This window comes from Ursus maritimus, unplaced genomic scaffold (assembly GCF_017311325.1).
Source record: "Ursus maritimus isolate PB19 unplaced genomic scaffold, ASM1731132v1 scaffold_31, whole genome shotgun sequence".
Taxonomy (NCBI): Eukaryota; Metazoa; Chordata; class Mammalia; order Carnivora; family Ursidae; genus Ursus; species Ursus maritimus.
Genome location: NW_024425675.1, coordinates 13,608,716 through 13,621,986, shown reverse-complemented (window position 1 = coordinate 13,621,986; position 13,271 = coordinate 13,608,716). Strand labels below are relative to the sequence as shown.

Here is a 13,271-nt window from a genome sequence, read left to right as displayed (position 1 = left end):
GGGAGCCGGGAGCCGGGAGCCGGGAGCCGGGAGCCGGGAGCCGGGAGCGGGGGCTGTGGTGCGCACACACTGCCCCCTGCTGGGCGATGTGTGGATCAGCATGCCGAGCCGCCGGGCTTGGAGGCTGGCTTCTCACCCCCGGTCTCGTGGCTTGCTTAGTTTAACCAAGCGGCACATAAAAACTTGTGCTCTCTGTTGTGGTGAAGGATATTGGTGTAATTCTTTCCCATTTTAAATATGATTTTAATGAAAAATTATGGCAGGCACTTTGAATTTTTAATTAGGTTTTTATTTTGATGAAAATAAAATGTCATCATTTTTCTTTGAGAATGGAACCTACCTAGACCAGATGGGTGGGTTTTGTTTTTTTTTTTATATGTGGCAACAAAGTTTCCAGAAGGTACATCTAGGACCAGTATCCCTTTATGCTTATATGTACACATAATATATTGTGGTATATTTATATCTGCGTATAAATTTAAATATAAAACCTAGTAATTTGAAAATGCTTTACAGAATTTCGGGGTGCCTGGGTAGCGCAGTCGTTAAAAGCGTCTGCCTTCGGCTCAGGGCGTGATCCCGGCGTACTGGGATCGAGTCCCACATCGGGCTCCTCCGCTATGAGCCTGCTTCTTCCTCTCCCACTCCCCCTGCTGTGTATCCCTCTCTCGCTGGCTGTCTCTCTGTCACATAAATAAATAAAATCTTTAAAAAAAAAAAAAGAAAGAAAGAAAATGCTTTACAGAATTTCTACTTTACTATTTTAAAGTACTATGTACTATTTACTTATTTTTAAAGTTATTGACACTTAGGTCTGTAAAATACTTAGTCCTGTGTGGGAATTTCTCTTTATTAAAACCATCCAAATGCTTGCTAGTTTTAGGAATGCTGAAGTCATTACACCAACTTCAAGTTGAAAATCGGAGATTGGAAGAGCAGATTAAAAACTTGACAGCCAAAAAGGAACGTCTTCAGTTATTGAATGCACAGCTCTCAGTGCCTTTTCCAACAATAACTACAAATCCTAGTCCATCTCATCAAATGCATGCATTTTCAGCACAGAATGGTAAGTATGAAAATACTTAACTGCATATCTAAGGAAAGTAGGATAGACTTTCAGTATCTTTTTCATAATAAGTAAATAATAACTGGTTACCAGTTACATGAAGAAGTAGAAAAGTGATGATAGGTTATTTTCAAAGAACATGAAGAATCTGTTAAGTCATCAACTTGAATTTGCTCTAACTTCTTTAGTACATAATTTAACTATAATAGTTATTTAAATGCGTAATGATCTCTTTATTGATTTAAAGCCATAGTATTCAATAGAGTTATAGATTTTTCCCTTTAAACTGGTATTAGGTATAGCAAGACTTAATATTTAAGTGTTTTTAATGTGGGCTTCAGGATAAGCTTTTAGATAAGCCTTTAATCTTACACATAATGTAATTTAGCAGGGTAAATAGGTTTCTTTTTGTCTTTTATTATTCTAGCTCCTGCCACTGATTCCTTGAACAGCAGTAAGAGCCCTCATCTAGGAAACAGCTTTTTACCTGATAATTCTCTTCCTGTATTAAATCAGGTAATTTTGGTGTGGTTAGTTTCATTTCTGTGTTTTTCTTATGAACAACAGTATATCACATTGAATGGTTTAAGATGATTTTAAACAGTTTTGCTGTGTTCTTTCTAACTTAATGTTTCTGTTCTTTCTTACATTAGGACTTAACCTCCAGTGGACAAAGCACCAGCAGCTCTTCTGCTCTTTCTACTCCACCTCCTGCTGGGCAGAGTCCCGCTCAGCAGGGCTCAGGTGTTAGTGGAGTTCAGCAGGTCAATGGTGTGACAGTGGGGGCACTGGCTAGTGGGATGCAGACCGTCACATCCACCATTCCTGCAGTGCCTGGAGTGGGTGGAATAATTGGAGCTTTGCCAGGTAACCAACTGGCAATTAATGGCATTGTAGGAGCTTTAAATGGGGTGATTCAGACCCCTGTCACAATATCCCAGAACCCTGCCCCCCTCACCCACACCACTGTACCACCTAATGCAACACATCCAATGCCAGCTACACTGACTAACAGGTAAGAAACTCACTCAGTATATTTTGGGTTCTTCATGCAACATAGTTCCAGTATTGTCATGCTTCCAGATTGGGATTTTTACTGTGCTTCTTGTAGATGTAATCAAGAAATGAAAATCTAGCAAACTTCCAGATTAAGTGTATTATTCTGAGAGCCATTTATTTTTGAAATTTAAGTAATTCAGATTAAAACAAAATTAAATCACTTTTAGTAATAAAGCATTAAATATATTCTGTGCTAAAAATTTCAGTCTTGATCCATATTATCTCCCCTTGTGTATTACCTTCATGTATCACAAATTCTGAGGAAAAATAATATTGTAATGAAGATCGTATATGAATGAATTTTAATTTCTTAAAATTCAGCCATGCAGTTTTGCTAGTTTTATAATTAAAAATTTTGATATATGATGAAGGCCTATATCAAATTATCTTGAATTTCCTGTGAGTGAAACTGTTTCATGGTACTGGAGTTTCATTTGACTGTTCAAAATAAGGGGACTAAAGCCAGGTTGTTACTGAACGTACATTTAAGGAATAAATCATTTTAAATGGATTCGCAATGGATACTAGTAAACTATTTTTCTGGCTCCCTTTTCTTTGGTGTTTAATTTTACTCTCCATTGGGACCATTAAAAAAGGTTAGGTTAAGTCAATTAGTACTTGGGATTTTTTTCCTTGTTTTACATACGTGTTATTTAGAGTGGGTTAAATTATCCTTGAATAATTAAAAATTATCACATGCATGTTATAAACACATTTAAATTTCTGTTCCATAAAGTATTGAGTGCCTTCTTGGTTTATAATGAAAAGGAAAACGAAACATTTCTTGACAATGTGAATTCTTATTTACCTGTAAACACACAGAGAGGAGAAATAGAAATTTGTACGTGATTGTTATCAGAAAGTATTATATTTAAAGATTTGACTTGTTAGTTCATTAAACACCAAATCGAAAAGTTGTCTTTCATTTTACATGTTAAAAAACATTAAAGATATATAGTAGAAAATAAGAACTTTAATCATTTTTCAGTGCCTCAGGACTAGGATTACTTTCTGACCAGCAAAGACAAATATTTCTTCACCAACAGCAATTTCAGCAGTTGTTAAATTCTCAACAGCTCACACCAGTAAGTTCTTCCTTTTGATAATATTTGCTTTTTATTAGGAGCAAGTGATCTAGGCTGTAATAGACATTCAGCATGGGTATTGACTTACCCACTTTGTGAAATAGCATTATCGATGCGCAACCCAAAAATCGTTTGTCTTGCCATTTGGTATAGTCCATGATACCTGTAGTGACATTACATTGATTCATTTACACATATTAGAACAGTGCTGTGGTGCTCCTGTAGCCTCTGGTAACGTGATGATGAGTAAGAGTTGGTATTTTCATGGGCTTTCATTCCAGCAGTGGAGGTGGACAATAAATGTGTGGTTTTTGGTAGTACTGGCACTGGGGCCTAATTTTAGATAGCAGAGTCTTGCCTCTTTGAGTAGGTGACTTTTGAACACAGACCTGAATATAAATTGAAGGAACATGAATTTGTGACACGGGAATGGGAGAGCGGCATTGGAAAAGACTGCATGTGTTATTGTTTTGAGTACTAGAAAGAAGGCTGCCGTGACTACAGAGTAAGAGAGAGGCTGGTGCAGAGGAGAGAAAGTCACGGGTGGACCTTGTTTGGCTGTCTGTGGCAGGAAGTTTAGATTCTGAGTATGATTAAAAGCCATTAGTGATTTTTTTTTTTAACTTTTCTATTGTGGAAACTTTAAAATATATCAAAATAGTATATAGTATACTAGTTTTAGTAATTATCTCAACTTTAAAAATCTTGTTTCGTATATCCTCACGTTTTCTTTCAGGATTATTTTAAAGAATTAATTGGAAGATTTGAACAGAATAGTGACATAACAATTCACATTTTTTAAAGATTAACTTAGCTGTTGTATGGGAAGTTGTATGTGTTGGGAGGGGAGATGGTAGCAAAAAGAGAGACAGGGAGGCTATTGAGAGTAGTCCAGGTAGAAGATGTGGTATCTTAAATAGCAGGATAAATGTGGGGAAAAGCCGTCTGGGATTGTATATTTTGAAGATAAAACCAACAAGACTTGTTTGCCAGGCATTCAAGGTAAAAAAGAGTCCTAAACAATGGGATGTTGAGTTTTACTGAGACTTGGAAGACCTGGAGGAACAACCGGTTTTGGAGAGAAGGTAGAAGTTCTGTTGTAGACATACTAAGTTGGAGATGTCTATTTGGATGTTCAAGTGAGATGTGGACCTTGGACTGGACAGTTGTGTGAGTCTGGAGTCCAGGGAAAGGATTGCAGTTGGAAATATAAATTTGGGGTCATTGCTGCATATATGATACTTAGATTTACAAGATTTTATGAGATCAGTAGGGAATGAAGACTGATGACTGAGTACTAAGCCCTGGATATCCTGGAAGCAGAGCATAATCTGATGATGTGGGGAGAAGTGACCAGTGAGTTAAGAGGAGAACAGAGAAGGTGGTGTCCTTGGGTTCACGTGAAGAAAATATATCAACAAAGGAAGGACTCGGCTCTGTAAAAATGCTTCTGGGAGGACAAGTACATTGACCATTGGATTCAGCTGTCTGGACATTTTGACAGTTGTGGTGAGAAGTAAAAACCTCCTTGAATGGTTCTGAAGAAAATGGCGGGAGAGGAAGTGAAGGCGGAGTATTGGCAGCTCCAGACACTTCCGGCTAAAACACCAGAGAAATGAGCAGCTAGTGGAAGAAAGACATGGCCTAAGGGGGAATTTTCTATTCATTTTGAATATGACAGCTTATGTGTACGTTGATGGCAACAGGAGAGAGGAAGGATAACAGAGCAGCAGAGTTCTTCAGAGGGGATGGAAGGGGGGGGAGTGGAGAGCAGCATTCCACTGTAGGGAAGAGGGCAGGCAGAGCAGCTCTCAGAGGGATTTTATGGCAGGAGGTTGAGGAAACCCACTTTTAATGTTTTTAATTTTTAAAATTAGAATTAAAGGCATCAGGGGCGCCAGGGTAGGTCAGTGGGTTGGTTAAGCGTCTGCCTTCAGCTCAGTTCATGATCTCAGAGTCCTGGGATGGAGCTCCACATTCCTGCTCAGCCGGGAGTCTGCTTCTCCCTCCCCTTTGTCCCTTCCCCCTGCTTGTGCTCTCTCTCTCTCAAATAAATAAATAAAATCTTTTAAAAAAGGAAAGGCGTCAGCTGAGGGAAATAAGGATATTGGTGGTCAGGAGAGAAGAAAATGTGAAATAGGTATCTTGGAGAAGAGAGGAGGAATTGACTAAGTGTGTGTTGGGGGGGGGGCACCTGGGTGGCTCATTTGGTAGAGCATGCGACTCTTGGGGTTAAGTTCAAGCCCCATGTTGGGCATAGAGATTTACTTGAAGATAAAATCTTAAAAAAAAAAAAAAAGATTGGAAGTGTGTGGCTCGCATGCAGAGACATTCTGGCTGGCCTTGCGCAGACGGGTTATTTGTGCGACTATCTCCACTCCATCTCCCTAGCGTACTTCCTTGAGTTAGGCTGCTTGGAGAAGGAACGCACTATTTAACTAGCTCAGAGTTTCAGCCTTTGTAACTTCTTTCTAAGTCTCTGGGGCGCCTGGCTGGCTCAGTCGGTGGAGTGTGCGACTCCTCATCTTGGGGTTGTGAGGTGGAGCCCCACGTTGGGTGTAGAGTTGACTTAAAAAAATCTTTAGGGTTCCTAGGTGGCTCAGTCGGTGAAGCGTTTGCCTTCGGCTCAGGTCATGATCCCAGGGTCCTGGGATTGAGTCCCGCGTTGGGCTCCCTGCTCAGTGGGGAGTCTGCTTCTTCCCCACCCCCACTCTTTTCCCCCTGCTCATGCTCTCTCTCTCCTTCTAGGTCTCTCCCTCTGTCCCTCTCAAATAAATAAATAATCCTTAAAAAAATAAAATCTTTATAAATAAGTAAATAAAATGTATCTACCCATTATTTTGCTTTAGTCAAAAATATATTGAAAATACTTGTTTTGATTGTGGATCATCATTTTCACTATTACTGTTCTTACAGTGGTATAAAGATAGATTGTATGTAAATTTAATGCTTACACTAAAATGTGATCTTGTTTTCTTGTCTCTCATCTTAATACGAAGTACTAAAGTTCAGTTTATTTGGGGTCCTTCCTCTTAATCAAGATTATTATTAGTAATAGTACATATAGATGACTCATTTCTAGAACATGGTTAATTAAGGAGGTTTTAATTGTTGCTCAGAGACCACAGGAACTCAGGTGGTTTAGCCGTCTTTTCTTTGTCAGCCAGGATTGTGGGATGAAGTTTGTTCTTGTACAAGCAGTGCATTTTCTTCTAAGGCATACTGACTTCTCCCATCTTAAGAAAAACTCTTGCTTGACCCTCTCCCCCCACCAACTGCTACCCTGTTTTTCTGCTTGCTGTCTCCTCCCACGGGGCCTTCATACTGCTAAGTCCAGTAGACAGTTGTTCTTACGGATCTGGCAACAGCATTTGACAGAGTTGATCACTCCCTCCCCCTTGAAACACTTTCTTCCCTTAGTCAGGAGCCCATGTTACCGTGGTGTTCTTCTGCCTAACCATTCATTCCTCTCTAGCCTCCTTTCCTCTTCACCTCAGCCTCTCACTTTTAGAGTAACCTAGAATTTTAGTGATCTCCTTCAGTCTTATAGCTTCCAATACCATTCTCCAGTCCAGCTTTATTTATTTTTTTTAAAGATTTTATTTATTTATTCGACAGAGATAGAGACAGCCAGCGAGAGAGGGAACACAAGCAGGGGGAGTGGGAGAGGAAGAAGCAGGCTCCCAGCGGAGGAGCCTGATGTGGGGCTCGATCCCGTAATGCCGGGATCACGCCCTGAGCCGAAGGCAGATGCTTAACGGCTGCGCCACCCAGGCGCCCCTCCAGTCCAGCTTTAAGTATATGTGGATGTTACATCTTCAGCCCAGGCCCCTTTCTGAAATTTCAAACCTCTGTATCCAACTGCTTTTTTGATAGCTCCACTTGGATATTTTAATAGACATTCCAAGCATAACATGTCCAAACCTGAACTGCTCATTTGTCACAAACCTGCTCCACACATAGTTTTGCCGACCTCATCCAAAGGCAACACCTACTTAGAGTTGCTCAAGCTCAAAACCTTGCAGTCATCCTTCACTCTCGTCTGACACTTTGCATCGGTGTCATCCAGAAGTCCTGAGTCAGATTGTGTCACTCCTCGGCTTCAGACCTTCCCCTGGTTTCCCATGTTACTTTGAGTAAAAGCCGAAGTGTTCACGGTGTACCACCATGAGGCCCACATTCTCCCCTTGTCTTCTATCTTTTCGCTTGTCTCCAGCCTGCTCCTGGTCACCTCGATCACACTGGATATGCTCCCACGTAGCCCTTTAGCACTGGCTGTGCCTTCTTCCTCGAAATCCCCTCTCTTTCCCCATATCCACATAGCGAATTCCCTCCATGCCCCCAAGTCTTTGTCCAAGTGAGAACTGCCCTGACCTATCTGAGATTCCCACCCCTCCATCCTGTCTCCCACACATTCCTGTTTACCCTGATCCTTACCAATAATCATACCCTAACGTTTTTGTTGGTCTCTCTCTCTTCCCCTCAGGCTGAGCCACAGAAGGGCAGGGATTTTTCCCCCCACTGATATGTATCAGAACAGTGCCTGCACATAGTGAACACTTGAGAAATCAAGTACATCCTTGCTGCAAAGAACAGTCTCACGACTACACCAACGAAAGTACTCTTTGTTGGCGTGAATGAGAACTCTAACAGTTACCTTTACATTCCCAGAACTGGGGATGAGAATGGCCCATATTCTGAAGTCAGATCCGATAACTTGTGACTTCTAAGTTGCGGTTGCCCTTAATTATCATGGATAACCTAATTTGAATAAAGATGTCCTATATTTGTTCGCCCTGTTTTAAAAATAAGCCATTCACTAGTGATACGGACATTTTTATAATAGATGGTTATTATCTAGTGCAGTCTCCTTTCCCCGATAAGATACTTGGTTTCTTTCTTAGTAGTATAAATGTGACTTATATTTAAATATCTAATATTAAAGTAAAGAAGAAAATAGAAAAGTCAGGCTTTACTGACTGCCGAATCCTGTGACCGGGAGCTCATCTTCTCGCACATGTTTTTACCTAAGGAACAACATCAGGCCCTTCTGTATCAGTTAATGCAACAGCATCACCACCAGCAGCACCACCCGCCGGAGCTCCAGCAGCTGCAGATCCCCGCGCCGACGCAGATCCCCATGAATAACCTGCTCGCGGGCACTCAGGCGCCGCCGCTCCACCCCGCCACCACCAACCCGTTTCTCACCATCCATGGCGACAGTGCAAGTCAGAAAGTAACAGTAAGTATCGCGGCTTTGGGATCTCTCGTGAAATACTAGCAAGAATTGTATTGATTAATCAGAGATTACTGTCTCTAAAAAAAAAAATTATTCCCCTGATAATTTCTTCTTAAAACCAGTTGTTTCAGCAGCTGGATATTGTAAACATGAAGGACCCAAGCCAATTTGTATCTCCCCTAAGTACATTAGCTTAAATTTGTACATATGGTTTGAACGTTTATAATTCACCAAATTGGAAATGAAAATGTATTTTAGTTATAGTAAGTGGCATGGGACTGTCCATTCAAAAGATAATAGTTGGTGCTTTTTGAGGAACTTTTGTTCAGTTAATTTGTCTAATTATAGAACCAGTATAGATAATTTTGGAATATTTTTATTATTTTGCTTTAAAGTACTTTGAAAAACTGAATTATATTTATAATAATATATAAATTTTAGGACACTCTAGTTACTCTGCTGGATTAACTTTAAAAAGAAAGTAAATGGTATTATATTTGTAATGGAATTTAATTTATTAATTTCATGTAAGTGATAGCCTCTTATCCTTTCAATGTACCAATTAAGATAAATTAAAAATGGATGCAGGAACAGTGTACTATACATATAGTAGTGCACATTTTAAGGCTGTTTCTTTCTATTAATTCTCCCCTTCAATTAGGTCTACTTTACTGGAGTATAAGTGTTTCCCTTAAATTCGAGTTCAGGGCAGAACCCTGTTAGAGGAAGGATATTGGGATATAGAATGGAGACTGGACGTCAGGAAAAGGAAGAAGGGAAAGAATGAGGTGGGAGACTTGGCAAATCACAGTGTGAAGAGTCACAATGTTTGCTATTTCCCATTACTTTGAAAGCTTGCTGTTTACTGTGCTGTTAGTCTTCAGAAACTTTAGGTTGTACTGAGTAACAAGAGTTGGTTCAAAATGCGGGATTATTGGTTTTCATCAACTCTTGAATGCCTTTGTTTGCCCCACTGTCTCTGACTTCCTGATTGTGAATACGACTGTCACTGTCATAAACCTAGTCACCTCTCCAGTGTTCTACAGACACGGGGAAGTTCCGTGAGTCTGTATTAATTTAGGGACTTTCTATATTGTTTTTTCCTCTTCTCAGATTTGTTCTTGTGTTAGAAAGCAAACTACAGGCATACCTTGGAGATAGTGCGGATTCAGGTCCACACCACTGCAATAAAGTAAATATCGTAATAAAGTGAGTCAGACGAATGTTTTTGTTCCCAGCGCATATAAAAATTATGTTTACATCATGCTGTAGTCTGTCAAGTGTGCGATAGCATTATGTCTAAAAAACAAAGTGTATACCTTAATTTAAAAATGCTTTTTATTGCTAAAAAAAATGCTAACCATCTCTGAGCTTTCAGTGAGTTGTAATCACTGATCACAGATCCCTGTAACAAATATAATAACGAAAAAGTTTGAAATATTACAAGAATGACTGACATGTGACATAGAGATACGAATTGATCAGATGCTGTTGGAAAAGTAGTACCAATAGGCTTTTTAGACACAAGGCTGCCACCAACCTTGGATTTGGGGGAAAATGCGGTAAAGTGATGCACAATAACGAGCTATGCCTGTATTTACAAGCTGCCTCTTCCTGGGTGATACAGTATGGAGTGCGTTTTCTAATGGAAAACTACGATAATAAATAAGAAAAAAGTAAGCAGTATGAAGTACCTAATGGGAGAAAAGCAAGGCTGGGAAATAATATTTATGAGTACCCCACTGTGTGCCAGGCTTCTTTGTCAGATAACAGTAGTATATGTGATTTCAGTCTTGAGGGACTTAAAAATTTTTTTTATAGATTAGTAAAAGGAGACTCCCAAGAGTTTAGAGCTTCAGGGACAAATGGCACGTGTGGGATCAGAACCCATGACTTTGTTAGTCCATAAAGAATTCATTTTCCCCCAATACCACATTACTACTTCTGTGGAAAAGTCAATTTGGGGGGCGATTCTACATCCGTTCTCTCTGAGTTCTGTCCTTCAGATGGGCCCTTCTGTCTTCGTACACTGCTGAGGTTAATGCAGAGCAACCGATCACGTTTACCAGTGAGCTCCTGTCTTTCTATTGTGCTGAAAAGTAGTCATGCCAGCTTGTAGAAAAGAATGAAATAACCATATGTACCACCTTTTATCTCCGTTAGAATTCCAATGTAAGAGAAGATCACCACAAGCGCGGGGCACACCTTCATTTACCTAATGCCTTTGATTTTGTTTAACTGCAGAGACTTAGTGATAAAACTGGGCCTGTCACTCAAGAGAAAAGTTGACACTTGAGAAACCTCTAGATTGCCTCTCCTGCGGCTCTAGCACTTCGTCTGGCTGCCATTGCAGCCCTCCTACACCTATGAAGAAATGCGACAAGAAATGAACTGCACAACAAAGGATTAATTGCCACAAGGACTTTCTTGTAAGGCTTTGATTAATTTTCTTGTTGCTTTGTTGCACTGAAATGGAATTCCCATATATCCCCCATCCCTCAACCCAGATTTTTTTGAACTTTGAAAAAAAAATTTAATAACTAACTTTTGTCAATGAAATAATTTACATGCAATGAATTTATGAACCTAAGAGGATTTTAATATAGTTGGTGCACAAGTAATTTTGTTACCAATTGGAGAGACGAACAGCAAAACTAAAGATTTACTCCATTTACAAACTTTTGATTTTGTTGTACAAGTTAGAGTATGAAATACAGTCTTTTGGTTACAGTGTGCTCGCTCTGTGAGTCAGATCTTGAGACAAATTTTAAGGAACTGTCCAATATCTTCTATTGGAGTTTTATTGGTTAAGTATTGCAAATGAATAGGTCATCAACTGGGACTTGGCAATCTTTGTTATAAAAATTTTCTTTATAATGGGATTTGGCCAATTTTGGTAATCAAGTTAGGATGGTAATGGTCTGCTTCTGCTAAAGGTAATTTTCTTTTGCTAAATACTTTCTTTTTCTTCTATAAAGTGCTAAGACCTACTCATATTTTAAAGTAACTACTCATATTTTGAGTTAAGTGAGTTCTAAGGCTGCTGGGGGAACCAGATCAATTTACAGTGAAAGATTTCTTTCAGAAAGAGGGGCCACTCTGGAAACTGCTGGTCGGGTTTGGCCTGAATCAAGTGCCTGTTAGTACCTCCATGGTGTGGAGGTGGCTCTAGACAGCTGGGCTTCACTATCGTCAGTCCTTGTAAGTCCGTAGTAGGAATAGTCAGTGTCGCACCAGCAGCCTTCCCCATGGTTCTGCCTTTATTAAAAACTTTCTATGCCACTGTAGATAGCTCAGGCAAAACTATTACCTGGGTATTTATCCACTAATGAGTCACAAGAAAAATGAGTGGATTTGGTAAGATTCTTTTTTCTTTTTTTTTTTTAAATTTAAACAACTTCCCGTTTACTGACAGTGATTTCAAACAAACAAGCAAAACAACTACAGTTCCTGAAACGGGTGAAATTTGTGTTCACAGTCCTTACACTTTGGGCAGCCACACTCCTGGTGTGACAGTATGGCAGAGTATAAATTGAACAATTGGGGATGTAATCATTGAACTGTTCTTAAATGTGTGAATTATTAGTGGAAAAGACCCAGCTGTAATTAGACCTCCACTGTGTACTTAGCTGGAAGAACATGTTAATTCTGCAATATGTCTCTTGGTTAAACATTGCACAGTTCTTACCTCATTTCTGTAAATAAGGTTTTGTGAATCTGTTTTGTATTGTGAAAAATTCATAAGATAACATTGATATTTTGATTTGTAATATTTCTAATTGGTAGATTTAATTGAAAAGTAAAATTAATTTATTTTTATATGTTCAGGGGAATTTTAAAGAAAGTCAAATCTTTTGTAGATAATTAAAAAAATCGGTGTGGTTTATTTTACTTATTTAACCCACTGGTTGTTATTCTGTAACAATTTGTATAAATGGTAAATTTTGAATGTGTTGTTATTTTACCTAGATGTAAAATTCCACATGTATTAAAGAAAATGTACAAAGTTTTTGTTAATAAAATTTAATAATGTTTATAACTCTGTGCCATTCCTTTTTCCAGTTTTATTAAGGTGTAATTGACGTACAATACCACGTAAGCTTAAGGCATACAATGTAATGATTTGACATACACGTATTGTGAAGTGTTAGTTAACATCCATCATCTTGTGCAACTACGAAAACAGGAGAATGAAAAAAAAGTTTTTCCTTTGTGTTGGGAACTCTTAGTATTTACTCTTAACTTTCAGATTATCAGACAGCAGTGTTAACTGTCTTCATATCGTATTGTACATTATATCCTAGTACTGATTTATTTTATAATTGGACATTTTTACCTTTTGACTACATTCATAAATTCTCTCTCATCCCAGCCCCACCCTCTGGTAACTGCAAATCCCTCTTTAAGAGTTGGTTTTCCTTAATCTCTCTCTCACTATCGCTCTCTTTTTAAATGGATTGCATATACAAGACCATCCGTCTATCTCTGTCTGCCTTATTTCACTTAGCATAATGCCCTCAAGTCCCGTCCATGTTGTCACAAACAGCAGGATTTCCTTCTTCTTTATGGTTGAGTAGTATTCCATGTGATACATGTATTATACATATGTAATACAGGTATTATATACCATATGTGGAGTGTGTGTGTGTATGGGTGTGCGTGTATGCCACAACCTCTTTATCCATTCAGTGTATTAGTGGACATTTAGGTTGTTTCCATGTTTTGGCTATTGTGAATAATGCTGCAGGGAATGTGGGAGTGCAGATCTCTCTTTGACATAATGTTTTTATTTCCTTCAGATACGTTACCAAAGGTAGGAAGG

At 39.0% G+C, this 13,271-nt stretch overlaps 1 protein-coding gene across 12 annotated transcripts in view; it reads left to right on the top strand.

The window, feature by feature from the left end:
- The window catches only part of MLLT10 (MLLT10 histone lysine methyltransferase DOT1L cofactor), a 245,007-nt gene extending 232,522 nt beyond the window's left edge, over positions 1–12,485 (top strand). For all 12 annotated transcript variants that reach the window (XM_040645343.1, XM_040645342.1, XM_040645341.1 and 9 more), the window contains 6 exons: positions 878–1,066; positions 1,494–1,582; positions 1,720–2,081; positions 3,114–3,210; positions 8,243–8,452; positions 10,694–12,485. In XM_040645343.1, coding sequence (XP_040501277.1) covers positions 878–1,066; positions 1,494–1,582; positions 1,720–2,081; positions 3,114–3,210; positions 8,243–8,452; positions 10,694–10,738 — 992 coding nt within the window. In that variant the 3' untranslated portion in view covers positions 10,739–12,485. The remainder of the gene's footprint in view (positions 1–877; positions 1,067–1,493; positions 1,583–1,719; positions 2,082–3,113; positions 3,211–8,242; positions 8,453–10,693) is intronic.
- The last annotated feature ends 786 nt before the right edge of the window (positions 12,486–13,271 follow it).